This window comes from Amphibalanus amphitrite, unplaced genomic scaffold, assembly GCF_019059575.1.
Source record: "Amphibalanus amphitrite isolate SeventyFive unplaced genomic scaffold, NRLGWU_Aamphi_draft 000520F_arrow, whole genome shotgun sequence".
Taxonomy (NCBI): domain Eukaryota; kingdom Metazoa; phylum Arthropoda; class Thecostraca; order Balanomorpha; family Balanidae; genus Amphibalanus; species Amphibalanus amphitrite.
In genome coordinates this window covers 65,224-86,077 of record NW_024882014.1, presented here as the reverse complement: position 1 = coordinate 86,077, position 20,854 = coordinate 65,224, and the positions used below count along the sequence as shown (strand labels likewise).

Here is a 20,854-nt window from a genome sequence, read left to right as displayed (position 1 = left end):
CAAACGAAGTGATCGTGGATAACTGCTGACTGATTGACTTTGAAGTGTAGTTTGTCAGAAGCAACCCAATAGCTCGGTAAGGCTTGATAGCTACTCAAAGTAATCTCATGGGACCTGATGGAGCCAAGGCATTAGTTTCGTGTGAACGTCAAGCAGAGTCGCTCTTGGTATTGACATTTCAAAACCAGAGATAAAACATCGTTTAGCATTTTTTTGTAGCTTTTATTTTCAAAAGGCCCGACCAGTCATACAAAGTTATGTCGAGAATCGCGGCAGCAGATAGCACTGAGATGAGTGAGAGCCGGAGCTAATGACAAGCAATGTAAGTGTGAGACGCAGTGATCACCGAAAGGCTTGAACGCAAACGAGTAGCGGTGGGTACATCGATAGGGACGCCCATGGAAATGCACACACTGAATGAAGCACAGAAAACGAAATGGTATCCAGTCCAGCAGCAGAAAAGAACACTGGATGATGCTACTTTCCATTACTTACAACCCCCTCCCCCCCCCCCCCTGACAAAATACAGTTCGGCAAGCCACGAACCGTCACTTTCCGCGAGCATTCACCACTCATTCAGCGGAATGATTTAGGGCGAGCATGTTTTACACTACCCCATTTCAGGTGCACGTCCCCCCCCCCCTCCAACACTTCTCGTAAGCAGCACTGGTCCACCCCCCCCCCCCCCAGTCGCTCGCCACTTCCCCCTCGGCAGGCTGCACTCAGACAAAGTAGGCCGGCTTCTTCACCTGGATGCCGTGATCAGCCAGCGCCTGCGTCAGATCCTCCAGCGTCAGCACGTACTTCTTGTCCTTGGCCTTGTTCTTGGAGGGCAGGCTGGCCTGGCGCATCTTGTACAGCTGCAGCGCGTCGTGCGCCACGTCCGAGACGAACTTTTGCGCGGCGATGGCGATGAGCCGGACGAGTCGCGGGTCGTCCGTGTCCAGGCCGGCCTCTGCCAGGTAGTGGGCGGTGACGGCGTCCGGCAGCGTGGGCTGGTGCTCCTCCAGCTGGGCCAGCACCTCGCTCAGCGCCGCGCCCGCCGACGGCTGCGTCATGGTCGAGCCGCTCTGCCGGCACACGCGGGACACAGCGCTCACTCAGTGGGCCCGGCCGCCGGCGGCGCCGTCCTCTCACACCGGCCAGGGCCGCCACAGAGGCTCTCCCGGGCCCGCGGAGCCGGCCGCGCCCCAGTACAGAGCCGCTCCGCCCGCGACCGGGGACGGCGACAGTGACGCCGCCTGTGTCGGGCCGGCCGGGCGGAGTCGGCGGCACCAGCGCCACCTCGCCGTCAGCAGCAGCACGGCAGCGGCAGCGCCACACAGCGGGCGGCAGTCGATGGGAGCACCACCCAGCTCCTACCATCAATGTCACTGTTTAGAGATAATTGCCAGCAGGAACAAATCTGCAATCTGCTTAGGATTAGGTTGGGCACTCACCAGCAGTCTGGTCAGCGATTCCATGATCTGCTAATTGGTTCACTAAGCCAGGCGCAGTACATGAATATGGGTCCTTCTTAATGGTGCTTACAATGCCACAGGCTCTCTTGTAGGTATCTGGTTAATATGCAACATGTAGGAATGCAGATGTCTAATATTTGTTTATCAAGGAATTTCAAATTTGCTGCATTCATTTCCACAAGCTGTAATACTTGTTATTCAAAGTATGGATGAATCATTGATAGCAATAATAATGCTATTATTATAGCAGATATGGACATTGGACAGTCTAACAGTATTCAATTATATTTCATGAAAAGAAATATTGTTCAAACTTCTGTTAGAAATAAGGTGAAATATCAAAAAGTGGCCGGTGGGGCAAGATTGTGGAACAACTAAAAGAAAATTACAACTTGGTTAGGAAAACAGCATCTTCGCCCTACTACCTTCAATTGGTCAAAGGAAATGAAAAGATTATTTAAGTCAAATTCATACATGTTTCAGTGAATGTAAAGAACTGATTAGTTAGAAAGAACTAAAAATTTCATTATTAAGCCTCCTGACTAACCAGCTTAGGAAAGTTTATCCAACAACCATGTAACAACCATATTTTACCAACAGAAAAAATGGCAGTTTTTTTATTTTTTGCCTAGAGCCAACCAAAACTTGGCCAGGTACATGAAGCACATAATACTTTTTATGTGGTCAGTTTAACTTGTGACTTGAGGAGAACTTGGGAGAATAAAAAACTGTCCGTTATAGTTGGATTTTTTTAAAGCCTGTCTGATTGCTCAAAGTGTATAACTGAATATGGCATGAAGCGAGCAATAGCAATGAAGTATGATCAGAAAGTTAAAAAGTAAAATGAAGAGTTAGGTGGTATTTTCAGTTGGCTGGCAAGTGTTGAAAGTATGGAGCCCCTATGTGCACTTATAACTAAGGCGCTTAAAGCAATGAAAAATATACTTAAGCATAGTAAAACTGGCCTCTGATGCCAGTTGCAACAACCAGAAACTGCTGGCTGTCAGTTTCCATATGTGAATGTGAGTTTGGTGGCTGCCAGTCTGCTACAAATTTCAATTAACCACACCAAAAGCTAATCATTTAAGTGAAAACATCAATAAGGCTGCCTCATACTATTTTGTGCATCAACTTTTTCTGAGTTGCTGGAAAATTTGAAGGCAACTGTCAAAGATATGTGAAGTGATATGTAATTATTACATTTTTCATGGTAAGGTACACTGCTTCACTTTAGGAACTGCTTGAACTGTTGGGAAATGTGAAGATGAGGTCTGAGTAGATAAAACCATAATCTAGCCTAAAATAACCTTGCCTACTAATCTAATATTTAGTAACCTTTAACCAGGAACAACCTACCAACCTATAACCTTACAACCAACCAACCTACAACCTATCAACCTACATACCACCCAGACTTTGTCTTCACATATTGATATAGGTACCTACCAAGCTGTTTATATAGCCATTAGCCAGCTTGCTTTTATTTCTTATTTCCCATTTTATACAAATACCTTTGTCATTTCTCTTTACAATTTGAGCACATGTGCACCTACGCAAGTGCATGTTTATGTGAATGTTCTGTGGATTGACAAAACTTTTGTTTTACCATTTGTTTTCAACATTGACTTTGTCACTTAGGGGGTTATTCCATCCAATTATTTTTGGAAATGGACAAAAAAGTAAAACAACAGCTTCACTTAAAATGACCAGTTTGGTATATCCAAAATTTGATTGCTGGTAAAGCTGCATCTTGAGCAGATTTCAAAAACTGCTTAGAACAAGACACCACATTTCTAGGTCTATCTCAAACACTTATGTATTTTGATTCAAAGCAAGTATATTTCAGAACATTTATTTTATGAATAGCATAATTTGTGCTGTTTGTGAAACTAGCATGAGTCATGATACTTGGGCATTGCAATGGGCAGGCAATGATTAAAGGGACCCTCCCACCTTCAAAAAAGTTAATGAATTGGCATAAAAGTGATGTCGCTCGGTTCAGAAAGAGCAAAAATGAATATCTACCAAATTTCACCAAAAGACATTCACCAGTTTACAAGTTTTACTTTTGTTTACTTTTTTGGGATCTCTGCTGTTTCTAGCACTCATTTTGGAAGTGCGCGTGCCCAAACCGGTATTTGCAGGCCATGGCCACCAATTTGGCTATCTCAACTCAAAACTAATGTTAAGGTGGGATGGTCACTTAAATGATTTGGTGTTATCGGGCGCACCAGCAACAAGGCGGCTATATGGCAAGAGGCAATAATTAAGAAACAAAAATGGGTAGGTACTTACGTTTGACTGAAAAATGATATGCGTCCAAGTTCCAGGCCAGCGACCAGCCGTTGAACAAGCCCCTTTTGATGAGGAAAAAATGGGCTTTGTCAGACGGCCTATAGTCTTCGAGACGGGCGTATATTTCGGTATTTTGTATTTCAATGTCTAGCTTTCAGAGGGAGGAAAGTCACGGAAAATGGAGTCCGTGGAACCACACCAGTCACACAAATCAAAATATCACAAATAAACAATTCACACAAAAATACAAGACATTTATGACGCACGCAGAAATTGTTTGTCGACAGCAGGCCCATGTCACTCCACTTTTGATGACATCATAAGGGGGCCTCAGGACAATTAATGGCGCGGTGCGCCACAATCGCTCCCAAGCTACTGGCCAACAGCTGCCATTTTTGAAAATATTATTTTGAAATAAAGTTTCAAGTAATGAAAATACTGTAATAAAGTTGCAACTCAAATCTATACCATATCTAAAAACTTACTGAAAAATGAATTATCCAAAGTAAAAATATAAGCTCGGTGCGTTTCTACGTTGCTTTCCTGCTGCTGCAGAGGGTTTTTAAATCGTCTATGGGCCTGTTCCAGCGCCTCCAGAAACCTCCAGAAAGCTCCAGAAAGCTCTAGAATCCTCCAGAGAGCGTTCCAGCGCCTCCAGAAAGCTCCAGAAAGCTCTCGCCAAAGCTCCAGAAACCTCCAGTAGCCTCCAGAGAGTTGAGAGGTCCAAATTTCTCTGGAGGCTCTGGTCTACAATTATGGTGCACATGTGACAATCACGAATGTAGACAAAGGACATTTGACTGATTATTTTACAACTTGAATGTAAAGAAAATTACATTGCTATAATTTTATTTATCTTTTTAACTAAAATTGAAAACAAATTTTGCGTTTCAAGAGAGAACAAACGTCATTCTTTTGGTATCTATGACGCCAATCTCCAGAAATCTCCAGATTGCGTTCCAGCGCCTCCAGTAAAACCTCTGGTAGAGCCTCCAGTCAAGAATTTCTTCTGGAGGCGCTGGAACAGGCCCTATATCTTCAAAACCGGCCATTTCTTAGCATATTGCTGCTCTTTTTTGTCGCTGGAAAATTAGTTGGGCTTTCCATTGACATCAACGGCTGAGCGTTATGTGTAGAGTGCCATCAACAATCTTCAAATGAAATTAGTCATTTTTACGTTGAAAGGAATGGAGTACCCCTTGCGAGCATCAGGGGTGACGTCACTCAGGATCTGTCTCTGATTGGTCGGCGGGAGAGTGACTGTACCTTCTATAGATGGCCTTGGTCGACAGTATTATTCGGTGCGAAGGAATCACTGAACTCTATGTGCGAATAGAACATTGCTAAATAGGTCTTATGACGTATACTAAAAAGCTGGCCAATCAGGGACGGTTCAATAAAACCACCGTAGTAAACATTAAATTTATCAGGCGCGGATTTGGGGGGGGGGGGGAGAAGTAAGTCATCTTGATTCTTGGGGGAGGGCCTACGGCCTAGCCTAGGGAGTTCTAGGCTAGGCCAAGGTCCCTAGGCCTTGGCCTAGGGACCGAAGCCCCTAGCTTATCGAAAAATGCCGCCCTCCGGCCTCCGGGCCTCCACCGCCGAAGGCGGCGCCAGGGCGGCATCCTACATGACACACGTCTGACGTCACACACATCACACCCAGTAGCAGCGGAACACCTGAGGAGGAGTGGCACTGCCGACTTTTGGTCCCATTCTTTCCATGCAACGCCCATAGGGCTAATGTTAAAATGGCAAAATCAAGGGGGCACGGTGCCCCGGACCCCGGTGCCCCCTCGTTCCGCCACCTATGATCACACCATCACACCCCATCACACCATCCCTATGCATAATGCATTGCGTCGATTGCATCCATTGCAAACCATTGTTGCATGCATTGCATCGTCATCATTCTTGTGCACAGTGACAGGGATGCGGAGTCGATGGATTTTTCGGTGACTCTGTCTCCCACTCCGGCCTCAAAAATCGACTCAGACATCCCGACTTTTTCGTCTTTTGTCCAATCGTGATGGCAAAAATTTACGTCTGATATCTTTTATTTATCTTGCCTGAAAGTGAAGGCTGAAACCATGCCTTGCACGTCTTGGAATGTTCCAATGCTTTCTAGGAAACATGTACCCAGGGTTACTTTTACAGGAAAAGTTGAGGGGGGGAATCATTGGCAGATCCAGAAAGGTAATCTTGGACGCTGCGGGGGGCATACCCCCCCCCCCCCCAAAAAAAAAAAACTTTCTCTAAATTCCAAAAACTCATCGGATTTCGGTTCCTTACCCACTGCTGCGCAGTTTAAAACAAACTTTTCCTAATAAAAGTTGTTTAGTTTTCGTTTTATTCCTCAAAAACTGTAAATTTTCGTCGATTTCGGGCGCTGCGGGGGAGTGGGCGTTTGCCCCAAATGTCCCCTCTGGATCCGCCAGTAGGGGAATAAAATTCGAGTAGGTCATGAGTTTAATCAAAACTGGCAAACGGTTTATTGAAATTGTATCGGGATCCACAGGGGCCATAGATCCGGGTGAGCATTTTGGCAGGGGATCCAACGAGATTATATATAGTTGAATCCATGACTGAAAGAGAGAGAGAGGAGAGAGAGCGCCCCCTCTCCCACGTGCGAGCCGCGTCCTTTTCTACAAATGAGTCATTGCACGCCCTCTCCTCCCTGCGAAGCCCTGGCTCACGCTCGGACACACTTCGTGGCTGATGCATTGGTGCAAACATTAAATTTATGTTCGGCAATCGGCGTTCGGATCGGGATTTGCGAATATTCACAAGGATAGAGAGTGTGCCCTCCATTTCCAGGTAACTTACCTAGGCTGCCAATCTTCGTGCAAGTCCGACAGACCAGTTTGCCGTCCTTCACATCAAGCCATGGCCGCTTTTTCTGCCACCTAGTCCACTGATCAGGTGTCAGTGGTCCAGGCGGCTTTGGCACAGGCACGGCCGGCATCGCGGTTGTGGTGGCACTGGCGGGAGCATGTACGGCCTCGGTGGGAGCTGGGGCGGGAGCAGCAGCCAGCAGGAAGTTGGTCTTGGTCTGCCTCCGCTTTGTCAGACATCTCTGTCTCGCTACCACTGGCGATATTTTCATTTACTGCTTGCCTTTTAGGATTTTGAATGACGCTCAAAATGGTCGTTTGTTTTGGCCGAGACATTTTGAAAAACCACTGCGCCATAAATAACCCGCCCGCAGCGCGACGAGACACGAGATGACTGCACGGTAGCCGCCAGCCGGGCGTTTTTCCCTGGCGGCTGATGAAAATATGGAATAGCACGTGCATATTCACACCCGGGTCTCCGATAATGAAGACACGCTGTGCCAGTGCTTAGGTCTGCCGGATATTCCAAGTTTCGCCCGGGCGGTGCCACTGCCATTGATAATATATGTATTACGCCAGCAACGTTGATTGATGACTGGAATCTGAATAACGATGATTATAGAATCTGAATAGCGAAGTAATTGAAAATGGGCTCAAAAATAAATTTGAAAGGGGGAAATTCCCCCTTCCCCCCCTAGCCATTCTGACACAATTTGAAAGGGGGATCGGAATTTTCGAGGGGGGGAAATTCCCCCTTTCCCCCCTTTAAAAGTAACCCTGCATGTACCTACCTACCAGTAAAACGCCTTTTGGGCGAAGAACGAGCGAGCGAGATAGTGAGCCCTGCACGTGCGGAAGGGCGAGAGGGTACTTCCAACGGGCTTGTGCAAAGCACCCTTCTAACCGGTCGCTAGCGGTGTACCAAATTTGAACGCAATCGGCCCAGCCGTTCCTGAGATCTGGAAGCGGCATTCTGCACGTGCGCACGTGCAAACGGGTCCAAACTGACTTTTGCACGGCACCCTCCTAACCGGTCTCCAACCGTGTACCAATTTTGAGCGCAATCGGCCCAGCCGTTCTCGAGATCTGGAAGCGCCCCCTGCACGTGCGCACGTGCAGTAGCACCCTAACCGCAACACATGGGAATGCATTGCCTGGTGGGTGCCTAGTGCCTACCTGTATGCCAAGTTTCAGCGAAATCGCCCCAGTAATTACCGAGTTATTAAAATGGGAACAAAGTTGACACCTCTTATTGTTGTATTTTGCACGTGCACTGGGGGTGACCCACATGTATCGAGAGTATCCTTTTTTGGTAGAAAGGATGCAGCTACCCTATAAAAATTACCGCAAGTCCATCGCCCAAGCGGCTGCTGAGATATGAGCCTCTCAAAATCACCACTTTTGCAAAACAGCTTGAACACCCTTGACTTTTCACGTGGCACGTGCCACGACGGTCACTGAGATGTATCAAAAGTAGTCAATTACGGGGTAGAAGGGATGGGGCTACCCATAACCCAGCAAAAAAGACCGCAGGCCAATAGGTCCAGCGGTTGCTAATGCTGAGATATAAGCCTCTCAAAAGCGTTACAGGCCGGGCCGGGCCGGGCCGGGCCGGGCCGCTCATACTGAGATTTTTCCGTTATATTGAAAAGACTCGCTTCGCTCGCTGCGCTCGCTCGCCCGTAATAAGTATTGCGGCATGACTGAGTCATGCGAAATTGACTCCGAGCTCCGACCCTGGAGTCGGAGTCGGCATGATTTTGGCGACTCCAGCTCGAACTCCGACTCCGGGCAAAACTGTCGACTCCGACCGACTCCGACCGACTCCGACTCCGACTCCGACTCCGCAGCCCTGCTTCGGCTGCTTGTGCCTTGTGCATAATACCTCAGGGCTGCTCGGACCAATCTTCAGGGCGGAAAGACATCATTAGCCATTATGTATGTACCTACCTAATCCATAGCCAATGATATCCCATTCCTGCGTCAGCCACGTGCCGCCTGTGCCGCCCGCAATCGCATACTCCTCCGCATTCCAGCGAGCCGGCGCCGACCTTTGTCGCCATGGCAACGGCGGGACGCCGCATCGATAAACATGGCTGAGCACCGGCTGACATGCCGCCGCCGACCTTATGAGTTAGATACTTTCTGATACCAGGCAGTGCGGGTCTTGCCTGTGCGGACAAATGGTGTGTGTGGACAAATCTTTGAGTGAAAAACACGGCATGGCCGCAGTTTTATCTCGGAAGATGTCTTCCGATAATGGACCAAACGTGTCGGCCACATACAGCTTTTCAAGTCAACCCAGAGCCATTTTTCAAGGACAGAGGACTTCAAAAAACGGCTCAAAGTAAGTATCGCTTCAATGTTATGATATCTTAATGCGTAAAACGCCTATATATGCAGTGGCGGTCGCAGGGGGGGGGGCCATCAGGGCCATGGCCCCCCCCAAAGGCAAATCAGGGGGGCCATCATATCATTTGCCCCCCCCCCCAAACAATCGATGGGCCCCCATGGGCGTATGGGGCCCTGGCCCGTATTCGATTGTCACGAGGCTCGAGAAACCCACGCCAGCTCCCATACCGGTCTTTGAGGGTCCTACACTCACCTTTGAGGGCCCTTCAGTGGCGGTCAAGCGCCCACATTGACCGCTGAGGACCCACGTTAACCTCTGAGGGCCCTCCACTGGCCTTTAAGGGCCCCAAAACCGGTCTCAGGGGCCCAACCGGCGGCTGAGGGCCTCACCCAGGCTCTGGTGGCCTCATTTCTGTCTCAAGACTAGCCTTTAATTGCCTCTGAGGGCCCCGCACTGGATTCTGAAGACCCGATGTCGGCCACTACGAGCCCGGATCGACCTCTGAGGGCCCCTCTTGGTCTTTGAGGGCCCTCCGCTGGTCTCTGGGGTCCAACGCCGGCCTATGCCGGTCTTTTAGGGCCCCACACTGACCTCTAAGGGCCCCATGCTAGCATATAAGGGCCCACATTAGCCTCTGAGGCCCCCCGCACTGGATTCTGAAGACCCAATGCCAGCCTCCAAGGGCCCGCATCGGCCTCTGAGGGCCCATCTTGGCCTTTGAGGGCCCTCTGCTGGCCTCTGGGGTCCAATGCCGGCCCATGCCGGTCTTTTAGGGCCCCACACTGACCTCTGAGGGCCCATGCTGGCCTGTAAGGACATACATTAGCCTCTATGGGCCCCGCACTGAATTCTGAAGACCTGATACCGGCCTCTAAGGGCCCGCATCGGCCTCTGAGGGCCCATCTTGGCCTTTGAGGGCCCTCTGCTGGCCTCTGGGGTCCAATGCCGGCCCATGCCAGTCTTTCCGGGCCCCATTCTGACCTCTGAGGGCCCCATGCTGGGCTGTAAGGGCGCACATTAGCCTCTGAGGGCCCCGCACTGGATTCTGAACACCCGATGCCGGCCTCTTAGGGCCCGCATCGCCTTTGAGGGCCCATCTTTGGCCTTTGAAGCTGGCCTCTGGGGTCCAACGCCGACCCATGCCGGTCTGTAAGGGCCCCACGGCGGCCACGTTAACCTCTGAGGGCCCCATGCTGGCCTGTAAGGACCCACATTAGCATCTGAGTGCCCAAGTCGGTCTCTGATGGTCTCAAACTGCCCTTTGCAGGCCCTGTACTGGTCTCTGAGGGCCCTAAACTGGCCTCTATATGGCCCCAACTGGCCAATGAGGTCTCTACACCGGCCACTGATGGCCGTATTATGTTCTATGGGGGCCCAAGACTTACCTTTGGGCGTCACGCATTTGCCTCTGAGGGCCCACATCAGCCTCTGGGGCCCCATCTGGGGCCTTTGAGGCCCTTCGCTGACCCTTGGGTCCAACGCCGGCCTCTGGGGGTCTGACACTGTACTCTAAGGGCCACATTGCAGCCTCTATGCGATAGGTATCGCCGAAGCGTTATCCATGGGCCTATTAGTGTAGGAGCCACGGGTGCAGTGGGTGAAGTTGCACCAAGAATAATTCTCCAGTGGGTGCAGACAATGTATTCTCTACCCATAATAATCTGGAATAAACCCATTTTCTCATCAACACTACTTTCGATGCAGCACGACAAATCAAGGATATTTTGCCCACTACTATCCATCTTTCGATGCATTTGCTACTGTGATGGTCTTCAAAACTTACATGTGTGCTCAAGTGAAAAATAAGAAACGGAACACAGTGATTGAACACATACCGATGACCCACTGTCAAAAGTTTTAGCACGATATCTTCAAAACGGCAAAAAAAAGTTAGCCGGTTTTACTTTTGGCGGTAGTCATTTCACAGTCGCGTGAATTATTGACATTACCAATGCTTCCAAATGAACTTACCTTTTCGACATAGTACACTCTCAAAGCTGGCAAAGAGCCTCCGCTCGGGTGCCGCTCCCTACCCCCCCCCCCCCGCTTCACCGGTCATGGCTGGATTTCTGCACTCATGCACAACGCCCGTGGGGGGCCCCCCGGGTCAGTGCAGGGGCCCCTTTGCCAAGTTGGCCCCCCCCAAACGCCAAGTCTGCGACCGCCCCTGTATATATGGCCTTGATGCGCCTGCTTTACAGTTTACATGACACGGCAGCGGGCAGGCCTGTGCACATTGCACAGTAGGTACACCGCTGCACAAGTGCACACAGCCGCTATTTGAGTTCGGAAGTGGCCAAAATGCGATAACTCGTTAACCAGTTGACATTTTGCCAAGGAATTTTTATCATCCATATTATAAATCCTAAAAAGTACCCCGCCCACGCCGTGTGCGACGTAGTCACTTTGTAGCGCTTATTGCGGCGGCGTCTGTTGACCTACGGCCGTGAAATTTTACAGCGATGTGGGCCACCTTTACACGTAGGTCGTATTAAATTTTGGACATGATGCGGCCGGGGGTGCGCCCGCGGCGCGTGCTCGCGTGCCCATAGGGTTAACATTAGAAATGGCAAAAACACACTATTGCTCGGGAACGGTGAGGGCTACGGGGGTGAAATTTTCGCTGTAAGTCGAACGCGTGCACTCATTTGACGTATTAAATTTTCGAGGGGGTGGGTTCAGCGGTGTGCACGTGGTGGGGCCGCGACCGGCGCCGAGCAGAGGGCACGTGCTTTAGGCTCAGTTGTTCGCTTAAAGGGACCCTCCCACCTTCAAAAAAGTTTATGAATTGGCATGAAAGTGATGTCGCTCGGTTCAGAAAGAGCGAAAACGAATATCTATCAAATTTCACCGAAAAATATTCACCGGTTTTCAAGATATTAGACTTTTACTTTTGTTTACTTTTTTGGGATCTCCGCTGTTTCTAGCGACTTTATTTTAGAAATGCGGCGTTTGCGGCAGATGTTGCGCGCAAATAGCATATACCACGGCGTGCTACAAAACGTTTTAGTCAAACATTTAAAAATCGATAGATATTTGCGCTGACGTCACACATTCAGAGGGGTATTCCTAAGCATTAGCCCCTCTGAATCAAAATGCTGCAATTTTGAAATTTAATATTTCCGATTTAAGGCATTTCTCGATGTTGTGAGTGCCAAAACCGGTAATTGTGAGCCAGGGACCCCATTTTGGCTATCTCAACTCAAATCTAATGTTAAGGTGGGAGGGTCCCTTTAAAAAACTGAGTGGGCCGGCAGGTCATTGACCTTTGAGTTGACAACGAAGGCCGACACAAGGCACCGCTCGCCAAGAGGATTCGCCAGTAAATACAATTAATTTGTTTTTGCAATATCTCAGCCGTTTCTGGGCCGATTTAGCTGAAACTTGGACTGTCGGTGGTAGTGTAGGGTAGGGTAGGGTAGGGTAGGGTAGGGTAGGGTAGGGTAGGGTAGGGTAGGGTAGGGTTGGGTAGGGGATTGTAGGGTAGGGTAGGGTAGGGTAGGGTAGGGTAGGGAATTGTAGGGTAGGGGTAGGGTAGGGTAGGGTAGGGTAGGGTAGGGTAGTGTAGAGGTAGGGTAGGGAATTGTAGGGTAGGGGTAGGGTAGGGTAGGGTAGGGTAGGGTAGGGTAGTGTAGAGGTAGGGTGGGGTAGGGTAGGGTAGGGTAGGGTAGGTTAGGGTAGTGTAGGGTAGGGGTAGGGTAGGGTAGGGTAGGGGAAGGGTAGGGTAGGGTAGTGTAAGGGTAGGGTAGGGTATGGTAGGGTAGGGTAGGTTAGGGTAGGGTAGGGTAAGGTAGGGTATGGTAGGGTAGGGTAGGGTAGGGTAGGGTAGGTAGGGTAGGGTAGGGTAGGGTAAGTTAGGAGTAGGGTAGGGTAGGAGTAGGGGTAGGTAGGGTAGGGTAGGGTAAGGTAGGGTAGTGTAAGGGGGAAGGGTAGGGTAGTGTAACGGTAGGGTAGGGTAGGGTAGGGTAGGGTAGGGTAGGGTAGGGTAGGGTAGGGTAGGGTAGGGTACAGTAGGGTAGGGGTAGGGGTAGGGTAGGGTAGGGTAGGGTAGGGTAGGGTAGGGTAGTGTAAGGGTAGGGTAGGGTATGGTAAGGTAGGGTAGTGTAGGGGTAGAGGTAGGGGCAGGGTAGGGTAGGGGTAGGGTAGGGTAGGGGTAGGGTAGGGTAGGGTAGGGTAGGGGTAGGGTAGGGGTAGGGTAGGGTAGGTTAGGGGTAGGGGTAGGGGTAGGGTAGGGTAGGGTAGGGTAGGGTTGAATTGAGTAACATCCTAACTTATTAAGGGCTCGAACAACTCGCATGCATCACCATCATACTTTATAGTTCAATTAAAAGCAGTTACCCAGTTCTACACAAATAATACCAATAAAAATGCAAGTTTCTACACCCAAACTAATGCATCCGTTTATCATACATATCAAAACATACAGTTATCGCGTAAACCTGTACCTCTAGTCAGGGGTGGATTTATTTGTTTTTTTATTGGGGTTGCACAGCCATGAAAGGGCGCCCAAAGCGGTTCCGAGGGGCGCAATAGTCCGGAAGTGGGCGCCACCAGGTACGGTCGTAAACTTGGCGTGGGGGGGGGGGCGAATTGGCAAAGGGGCTCATGTAGACCCTCGCTGGGGGGCGGTGTGTTAGCTTAACCCGCGTACCGCGGAGGGGGGAGGGGCGAATATCCGCCCCCCTCCCCCTGAAGTTTTTCGTAAGTAGAGGAAATCTTCTGAAACCAGTATGAGACCTATGAGACCCTTATATAAGCCCGGCGTAAGATCATTTAAGGCCAGTATTGAGATTGACCCTCATAAACCGGGCGAGACCTCGCACAGCAGTATGGGTCTTTGAACTCCAACGTGGGTCTTACGAGACCTGCCTGAGCCATCAGAGGCCAGTGCGGTCCCGGGGTCATCAAAGGCCAGTGCGGGGTCGTCAAAGGCCAGTTCGAAACCTCTGAGGTGGTGTGAGCCCTTGAGGCCAGCGTTGGTCCTTGAGAGGTCAATGTGGGACCCCTTGACTGGTATGGGCCCTAAGAGACATGTGTGGTGCCAATGCGCCCCAAAATAGACACAACTAACGACATGGGGCTCTTAGAGACTAGCAGCGGCCCTTAAAACCTGCAGAGGCCAAACAGATCGACAGGGGCCCTCCGAGATCGGCAGAGAATAAGAAGATAGCATGAGACGCCTATGATGGGCAGGCCCGGGCTCTCAAAGACCTAAATGGAACTATCAGAGACCAGGGACCCTTGGCAGCAGACATGGGCCCTCAGAAACCGATACGACCCCGATATGGTAATAACTATATGGTAATAACTATATGGTAATAACTAGTTAGATTAATGCCGGCCCGCTGCGACGAGATAACGGCCCTCAAATTCCGAAATTCCGACATGGGGACCAACAGAGACTGACAGGGAACCTTGGAGGACGGCATGAAACGCCAAAAGTTCTTCCTTGGACCCCAGAGACTAAAGATGGGACTCTCAGAGTCTGGTGCGGGGCCCTCTGAGGCCTGTTTTGGGCCACCAGGGTCCGGTTCGGTCCATCAGATGCCGGTTATGGCCCTCAAAAGCCGGTTTTGGACCCTGAGTGGCCACTGGCCAGTACTGGCCCTCCAAAACCAGTTGGTCATCAGAGGCCAGCCCAATATGATCCCTTACAGGCCAGTGTGGAGCTCTCGGAGGTCAATGTGGGCCCTCAGAGCCCAGTGCGAGGCACCCAAAGTTCAATCTTGAGCCCCCAGCGACCGGAGTGGGTTCATCAGAGGCTAGTGTGGGTCCCTCAGAGGAGCTCGATTCGGGGCCCTTAGAGGTCGGTGTAGGGCCCTCGAAGGCCAGTATTGGCCCTCAAAGGCCTGTATGGGGCCCCCAGGCTCAGAGGCCGATGTGGGACCTCAGGGACCAGACTTACCTGGCACCCCAGAGACCATAATAGGGTCATCAGTGGCGATGTAGAGACCCCATAGACCGGCTGGGGCCCATTGATGCCAGTTTGGGGCCCTCAGAGTCCAGTGTGGGGCCTGTTATAAGCGACAGTAGGGCTCCCGCTTGCATTGTGTCTCGAACAAGACTGGTCCACATTCCAACCGCGCCCGCTGACCCCAGCCGTCGGCCCATGCGCCGGCGGGCAAGTCATCGCAGAGGCGGCTCCAGGGAGACAATCGAGGAGCACACTACCACAGAGCCCCTAAACACCGTCATGGGTCCTCAGAGGCCGGCATAGAGCCTTCAGAACTCAGAAGCCAGTACGGGGCCCTCAGAGGCACCCAAGGGACAAGGGCCAGCCTTGGGTGTCAGTGACAGAAATGGGGTTATCAGCAGCCGGTGTGAGACATTTAGAGGCCGGTTTGGGGCCCTCAGAGGCCAGTTTGGGACCCTTAGAAGCCAGTTTAGGGCCCTCTGGGCTCTGAGACCAGTACAGGGCCTTCAAAGGTCAGTTTGGAACCATTAGAGGCCGACGCGGGTCCTCAGAGGCCAGTGTGATTTCTACAGGCCAACGTGGAGCCCTCAGAGGTGTCAGTATGGGGCCCTAAAAGACCGAACATAGCGTCCTCAAAAGCCAGGATGGGCCCTCAGAGGCCAATGTTGGTCCTAAGAGACCGGCATCGGGCCTTCAGAAGCCAGTATGGGCCCTCAGAAGTGCCCAAGGGTTAGTCTTTGTCCGCCAGAGACAGAAATTGGGCCATCCGAAGCCACGGTGTTGGGCCCTAGGAGGCCAGTTTGGGCCGTCAGAGACCAGTTTGGACCCTCAAAGGACCAGCGTGGGTCCGTACCGGCAGTGTGAGGCCCTCAGAGACCAGTACAGAGCCTTCAAAGGGCAGTTTGGAACCATCAGAGGCCGACGTGGGCCCTCACATGCCGGTGTGGTATTTTACAGGCCAGCGTGGAGCCCTCAGAGGTCAGTGTGGGGCCCTAAAAGACCAGCATGGGTCGATGTTGGACCCCAGAGGTCAGCATAGGGCCCTCAGAGGCCGATATGGACCCTTAGAGACCGGCATCGGGCCTTCAGAAGTCAGTACGGGCCCTCGGGGACACCCAAAGGCCAGTCTTGGGCCCCCAGAAAAAGAAATGAGGCCATTAGAGGCGTGGACCCCCCAGAGACCAGTTTGGAAGCCCTCGAGACCAGTACAGGGCCCTCAAAGGCCAGTTTGAGGCCCTCAGAGGTCGATGCGGGCTCTTAGTGACCGGCACCCAAAGGTCAGTCCTGAACCCCAGAGATAGAAATGAGGCCATCAAGAGTTCAGTGTGGGGCCCTCAAAGGCCGGTTGGGGGACTCCTGATGCCGCTTTAGGGCCCTCAAGGGCCAGTGGAGGGCCCCGAGAGGTCGATGTGGGCCCTCGTCGGTCAAGGTGGGCCCTTGAAGGCCACTGAAGTGCCCTCAGAAGTCAAGATACTCAAAGACAGGTATGGGGGCTGTTACATAATACCTGGCGTTGGTTTCTTGAGCCTCGTGACAATCGGGTAAGAGTCAGGGCCCCTACGCCCATCGGGGCCCATCGGTTGTTTAAGGAGGCAAATTATATGATGGCCCCTGATTTGTCTTTGGGGGGCCATGGCCCTGATGCCCCCCTGCGACCTCCACTGGGCACCACCCCCACCCCCCACTGAGCGGTGAGCGGCGCACCAGGAATCGAAATCCACGATTTTTTTAACTGGTCATTTTTGCATGTCCGACAGCTCTGTACGGCCTTGTGACAGCTCAAGCTCCTGAGAGGAGGGTAGTACCTACATTAGAGGGGGCGGCGATGGCATTTGCACTTGAGGCGGCAGCGCCTACACTTAGAGGGGGCGGCACCTACATTTTATGGGCAGCACCCTAACTTGAGGGGCGGCACCCACGCATGGGGGGGGGGGCGGCATCTATCTACATGTGAGGGAAAGGCACCTTCATTTCAAGGGGTGGCACCTACACTTAGGGGGTGGCACCTACATTCGAGGGGGCTGCACTGCAACTAGGCCTTAGGGGGCGGCAACTACACCCTAGGGGGTGCCATCTACATTCGAGGGGACGGCACCTACATTTTATGGGATGACCGATGACACCTATGCATAAGTGGCCGGGGCCAACATTTGAGGGGGCGGCTCGGCACCTTCATTCGAGGGGGCGGCACCTGCATTCGAGGAGGGCCGGCACCTACATTCGAGGGGGCGGCACTAACATTTGAGGGGGCGGCACCTGCATTCGAGGAGGGCCGGCACCTACATTCGAGGGGGCGGCACTAACATTTGAGGGGGCGGCACCTACATTCGAGGAGGGCCGGCATCTACATTCGAGGGGGCGGCACTAACATTTGAGGGGGCGGCTCCTACATTCGAGGAGGGCCGGCATCTACATACATTCGAGGGGCGGCACTAACATTTGAGGGGGCGGCACCTACATTCGAGGAGGGCCGCCATCTACATTCGAGGGGGCGGCACTAACATTTGAGGGGCGGCACCTACATTCGAGGGGCGGCATTTAGGTACATTTGAGGGGGAGGCACCAACATTCGAGGAGGGCCGGCACTACATTCGAGGGGGCGGCACTAACATTTGAGGGGGCGGCACCTGCATTCGAGGAGGGCCGGCACCTACATTCGAGGGGGCGGCACTAACATTTGAGGGGGCAGCACCTACATTCGAGGGGGCGCACTTACATTCGAAGAGGGCCGGCATCTACATTCGAGGGAGGGGGCGGCACTAACATTTGAGGGGGCGGCACTTACATTCGAGGGGGCGGCACCTACATTCGAGGGGCGGCATTTAGGTACATTTGAGGGGCGGCACCAACATTCGAGGGGGTGGCACCTACATTCGAGGGGATGGCGCCTACATTTAATGGGCGGTGCCTACATTCGAGGGGGCGGCACCTACATTCGAGGGGGCGGCACTTACATTTGAGGGGGCGGCACCTACATTCGAGGGGGCGGCACCTACATTCGAGGGGCGGAACTTACATTCGAGGGGGCGGCACCTACATTCGAGGGAGCGGCACCTACATTTGAGGTCTGAGGAGACGGCAACTACACTAGATAGTTGAGGGGTGACTATTGCCTATATGATGGGTAGGGCTCTTTTGAAAGATGGTGCCAGGTCAACGGGTCGCATAGAGTTTTGGGATGGCTCAGGGTTATGGGGGCGGCACCATTCGAGTCGCCCGCCGATTTATTTCAGTTGTAAAGTTGGGGTTGCACAAACCGTTGTTGGGGTTGCACAATTCAAAGTTGGGGTTGCACGTGCAACCCCAACTTAATATAAAAATCCACCCCTGCCTCTAGTATGTGAAGTAAATCTTAAGGTCACGTATGGAAACGTATGAGCATCCTGGCCCTGCTGATCCAGCATTGCCGTAAAAATATTTTTGCTTGTAATCCGCGGATGACGGGTATATCCCATAACGTGGGTGACTCGGGAGGGGATTCTGCATAGCTTCCCTGCTGTCTTCGAAACTACTCGTTCAATACTAAAAATTCAAACGGCTTCTGATAGGAATAGCTGACAAACGAAACCTAACTTTGTTACAAAAGGTCATGGCAGAGGCGGATCCAGCTCAGAGTTTTTTTTTTGGGGGGGGGGGGGGCAAACCATAACAATTTATCGATTCTTTCCATGCATCGTCTATAGGCGTAATGTTAAAATTATGCCGTTTGGGGGGGGCAAATGCCCATTTTGCCCCCCCCCCCTGGATCCGCCACTGGGTCATGGAAAGGTCATGGGTCACAAAAGGTCATGGAAAAGGTCATGGAAGGAAATGTATACATTTTTAAGGTCATGTGACACATCTTTAAGGGTCCATTTCGGCAAAAGCATCTAAACATGATGTCATTTGGGTCGTCCGATTCGAAACTATTTCCATTCGACAAATGAAGGTCAGGTCACGGCGAGGTCAAAAAGGTCAAATTTTGAAATTGAACATTCTCAACAAAAAAGATGTGCATCGGATGCAATTTGAGCTCTGGAACACGATGATGCTATTCGTTTTCGATGTCAAGAACGTGCTGAAATTGCCTTTTCAATATCGAAAATTGTGATTAACCGACTACGGTAAAATGCAAAAGCCGATAACATTGCCATTTCTGAAGATATGGGTGTCCGTCAAAATTCGTGGAGATATGCTGTCCCACGATTTCAATAATGCCTCACGTCAATAAATGAGCTTATTTCAGCGTGACACGGGTCCGTACGCGATATTTGGACATTTGATTGAAGAAAAAAATCATTGAAAACAAGATTACTAGAACATAAGGTTGGACAAATCGTGACGTCACTGGTGCTTGGAATATTTTTCCTAGTATCCCACTAGACAGTCCTAGTTGAAACTAAATTTGAAGGGAGGGCAATCCATTACCAAGTATCTGATTTTGTGAAAATAATTGTTGGAAATGTAAAGTAAGGAACCATGGACTTGTTTTTAATTGGGAGCAGATGATATAAAAAGAAAAATAAATGTTTTACGATACTACTAAATCAGATAATTTGGTACAAATTCATAGACGTATAAATAAACTGGACTGGCAATTCGAGGGGACCTCCCATGGAAGATAGTGGTGCCGACAAAGCGGCGCAAAAATCTGTGCTGTGAAACGTTGTAAAGCAAATAAATTTGTAATTATTTTTAAATGGATGATCGGATCGAGGTGATGCTGGTGCCGTTTGACGTGCCATTTCTGGAGGCAGGTGATGGTTTAGGTCCCAGGTCATTCTCTGTCACGTGGCGCGTGTGACTTGCCGACAAACACATTGAGAACAAAAACCTATTATCGAAGCTTAAAGCCAATCCAAGGGAGGTCCAGGTGCCAAATTTGTAGGTCACATGTCCCGGTACCAAGCCACTGACATATGGAATAATCGGCACCGAGAGATACATATTGCACATGCTCGGAGCGAAAAACATGTTTTGATGAGGCATTCTCCGATGTCCGAAAACTTTGACCCAAGCACCTAAAACTCGGCAGAATGACACAACATGGACAAACGCTTGAAGGCGTTGTACGAATAGGTGTGCTGAGGTGCACTGTCCACTTGCTTCGCACGTGGAAACCTTTTGATACTACGCGTACGTGCGGAACGATATATTTATATTTCCGAAGCTAAGCATCGTAGCGCCACGTGCAAGGTGGCGTTGGAAAAGTTTCACCGAGGCGCATCAGAAGTATACCCTAAAATTCCGAATTTGAGGCAACGTGGTCAAGGTCAGATAAAATTGACCGGAAAAGGTCAATTAAACCCTCCCCGTTTGGCCACTGATTGAGCTAGAGCCTCGCATAAAAAGGAGCGTGTTTCCCGTGACGAGAGCAAGCCGATGATACCCAATTTTAAGGTCCTAGCTCATCGGTTGACCTGCCAGGTCAGGTCAATGACCCAAAAGTCGGGAAAATCGGGACCTGTTAGAACGTCGTAAAGTGTGGCTGCTGTGAGGTTTTTCGCGGTGCTGATCACGAATATCATGTTAGTTTTGATCACAGATGATGTCTTCATGCATTTAGGCCAGGTCAGGTCAGGTGAAGGTCACCCAGCAGGGGTCCAGCCGGGTATTCATTGTAGGTGTCAACCGTTACGAAGGCGAACAAAACTACTTCGAAGTTGTTGAAAGAACTGCTAAATTCGAAATCAGCTCCAAAAACTAGCTTAGAAACATGTAAAACTCGAAAAAGTGAACCGAGGTCATCAAAGGTCAATATCCTGACCTGACCTTCAGGCGACCTTGACACCCACAGTAATGCATGGGACCAATATCATTTCACGTGTTTAAATGTTTGAAACCACAAAAACACTGCAATCACGCGGATAATGTGAGCTGACATACGCAGAATCGCGATTCCAGCCAAGCATGGTCTCGAGGAATAGGTTACAGGTCAAAGGTCAATTCGATCAGCGTTAGATTGTTGGGTAGATTTAAAATTAATTGCCTCGAGGGTGCTGGAAGTTTTGTCGCGATC

The 20,854-nt window shown here is 50.8% G+C and overlaps 2 protein-coding genes across 3 annotated transcripts in view; both read right to left on the bottom strand.

The window, feature by feature from the left end:
* Positions 1-4,011, bottom strand: part of LOC122393169 (rho guanine nucleotide exchange factor 7-like) — a 40,566-nt gene extending 36,555 nt beyond the window's left edge. For both annotated transcript variants that reach the window (XM_043388919.1, XM_043388920.1), the window contains exon 1: positions 3,756-4,011. The gene's annotated coding sequence lies outside the window, so the exon portion shown is untranslated. The remainder of the gene's footprint in view (positions 1-3,755) is intronic.
* LOC122393172 (transcription initiation factor TFIID subunit 10-like) lies at positions 723-1,463 on the bottom strand. The gene is made up of 2 exons (XM_043388927.1): positions 1,440-1,463; positions 723-1,070 (listed from the first exon to the last, which is right to left on the bottom strand). The coding sequence occupies exons 1-2, from the start codon at positions 1,461-1,463 to the stop codon at positions 723-725; spliced, it is 372 nt and encodes a 123-aa protein (XP_043244862.1).
* Positions 4,012-20,854: the final 16,843 nt, after the last annotated feature.

What these genes read in the sequence shown, in the direction of transcription:
- LOC122393172 (XM_043388927.1), bottom strand. Translation starts at nt 1,463, where the DNA reads ATGGAATCGCTGACCAGACTGCTG. An exon ending in AATCGCTGACCAGACTGCTG is followed by an intron (nt 1,071 to 1,439) that starts GTGAGTGCCCAA and finishes GTGTGCCGGCAG; the next exon opens with AGCGGCTCGACCATGACGCA.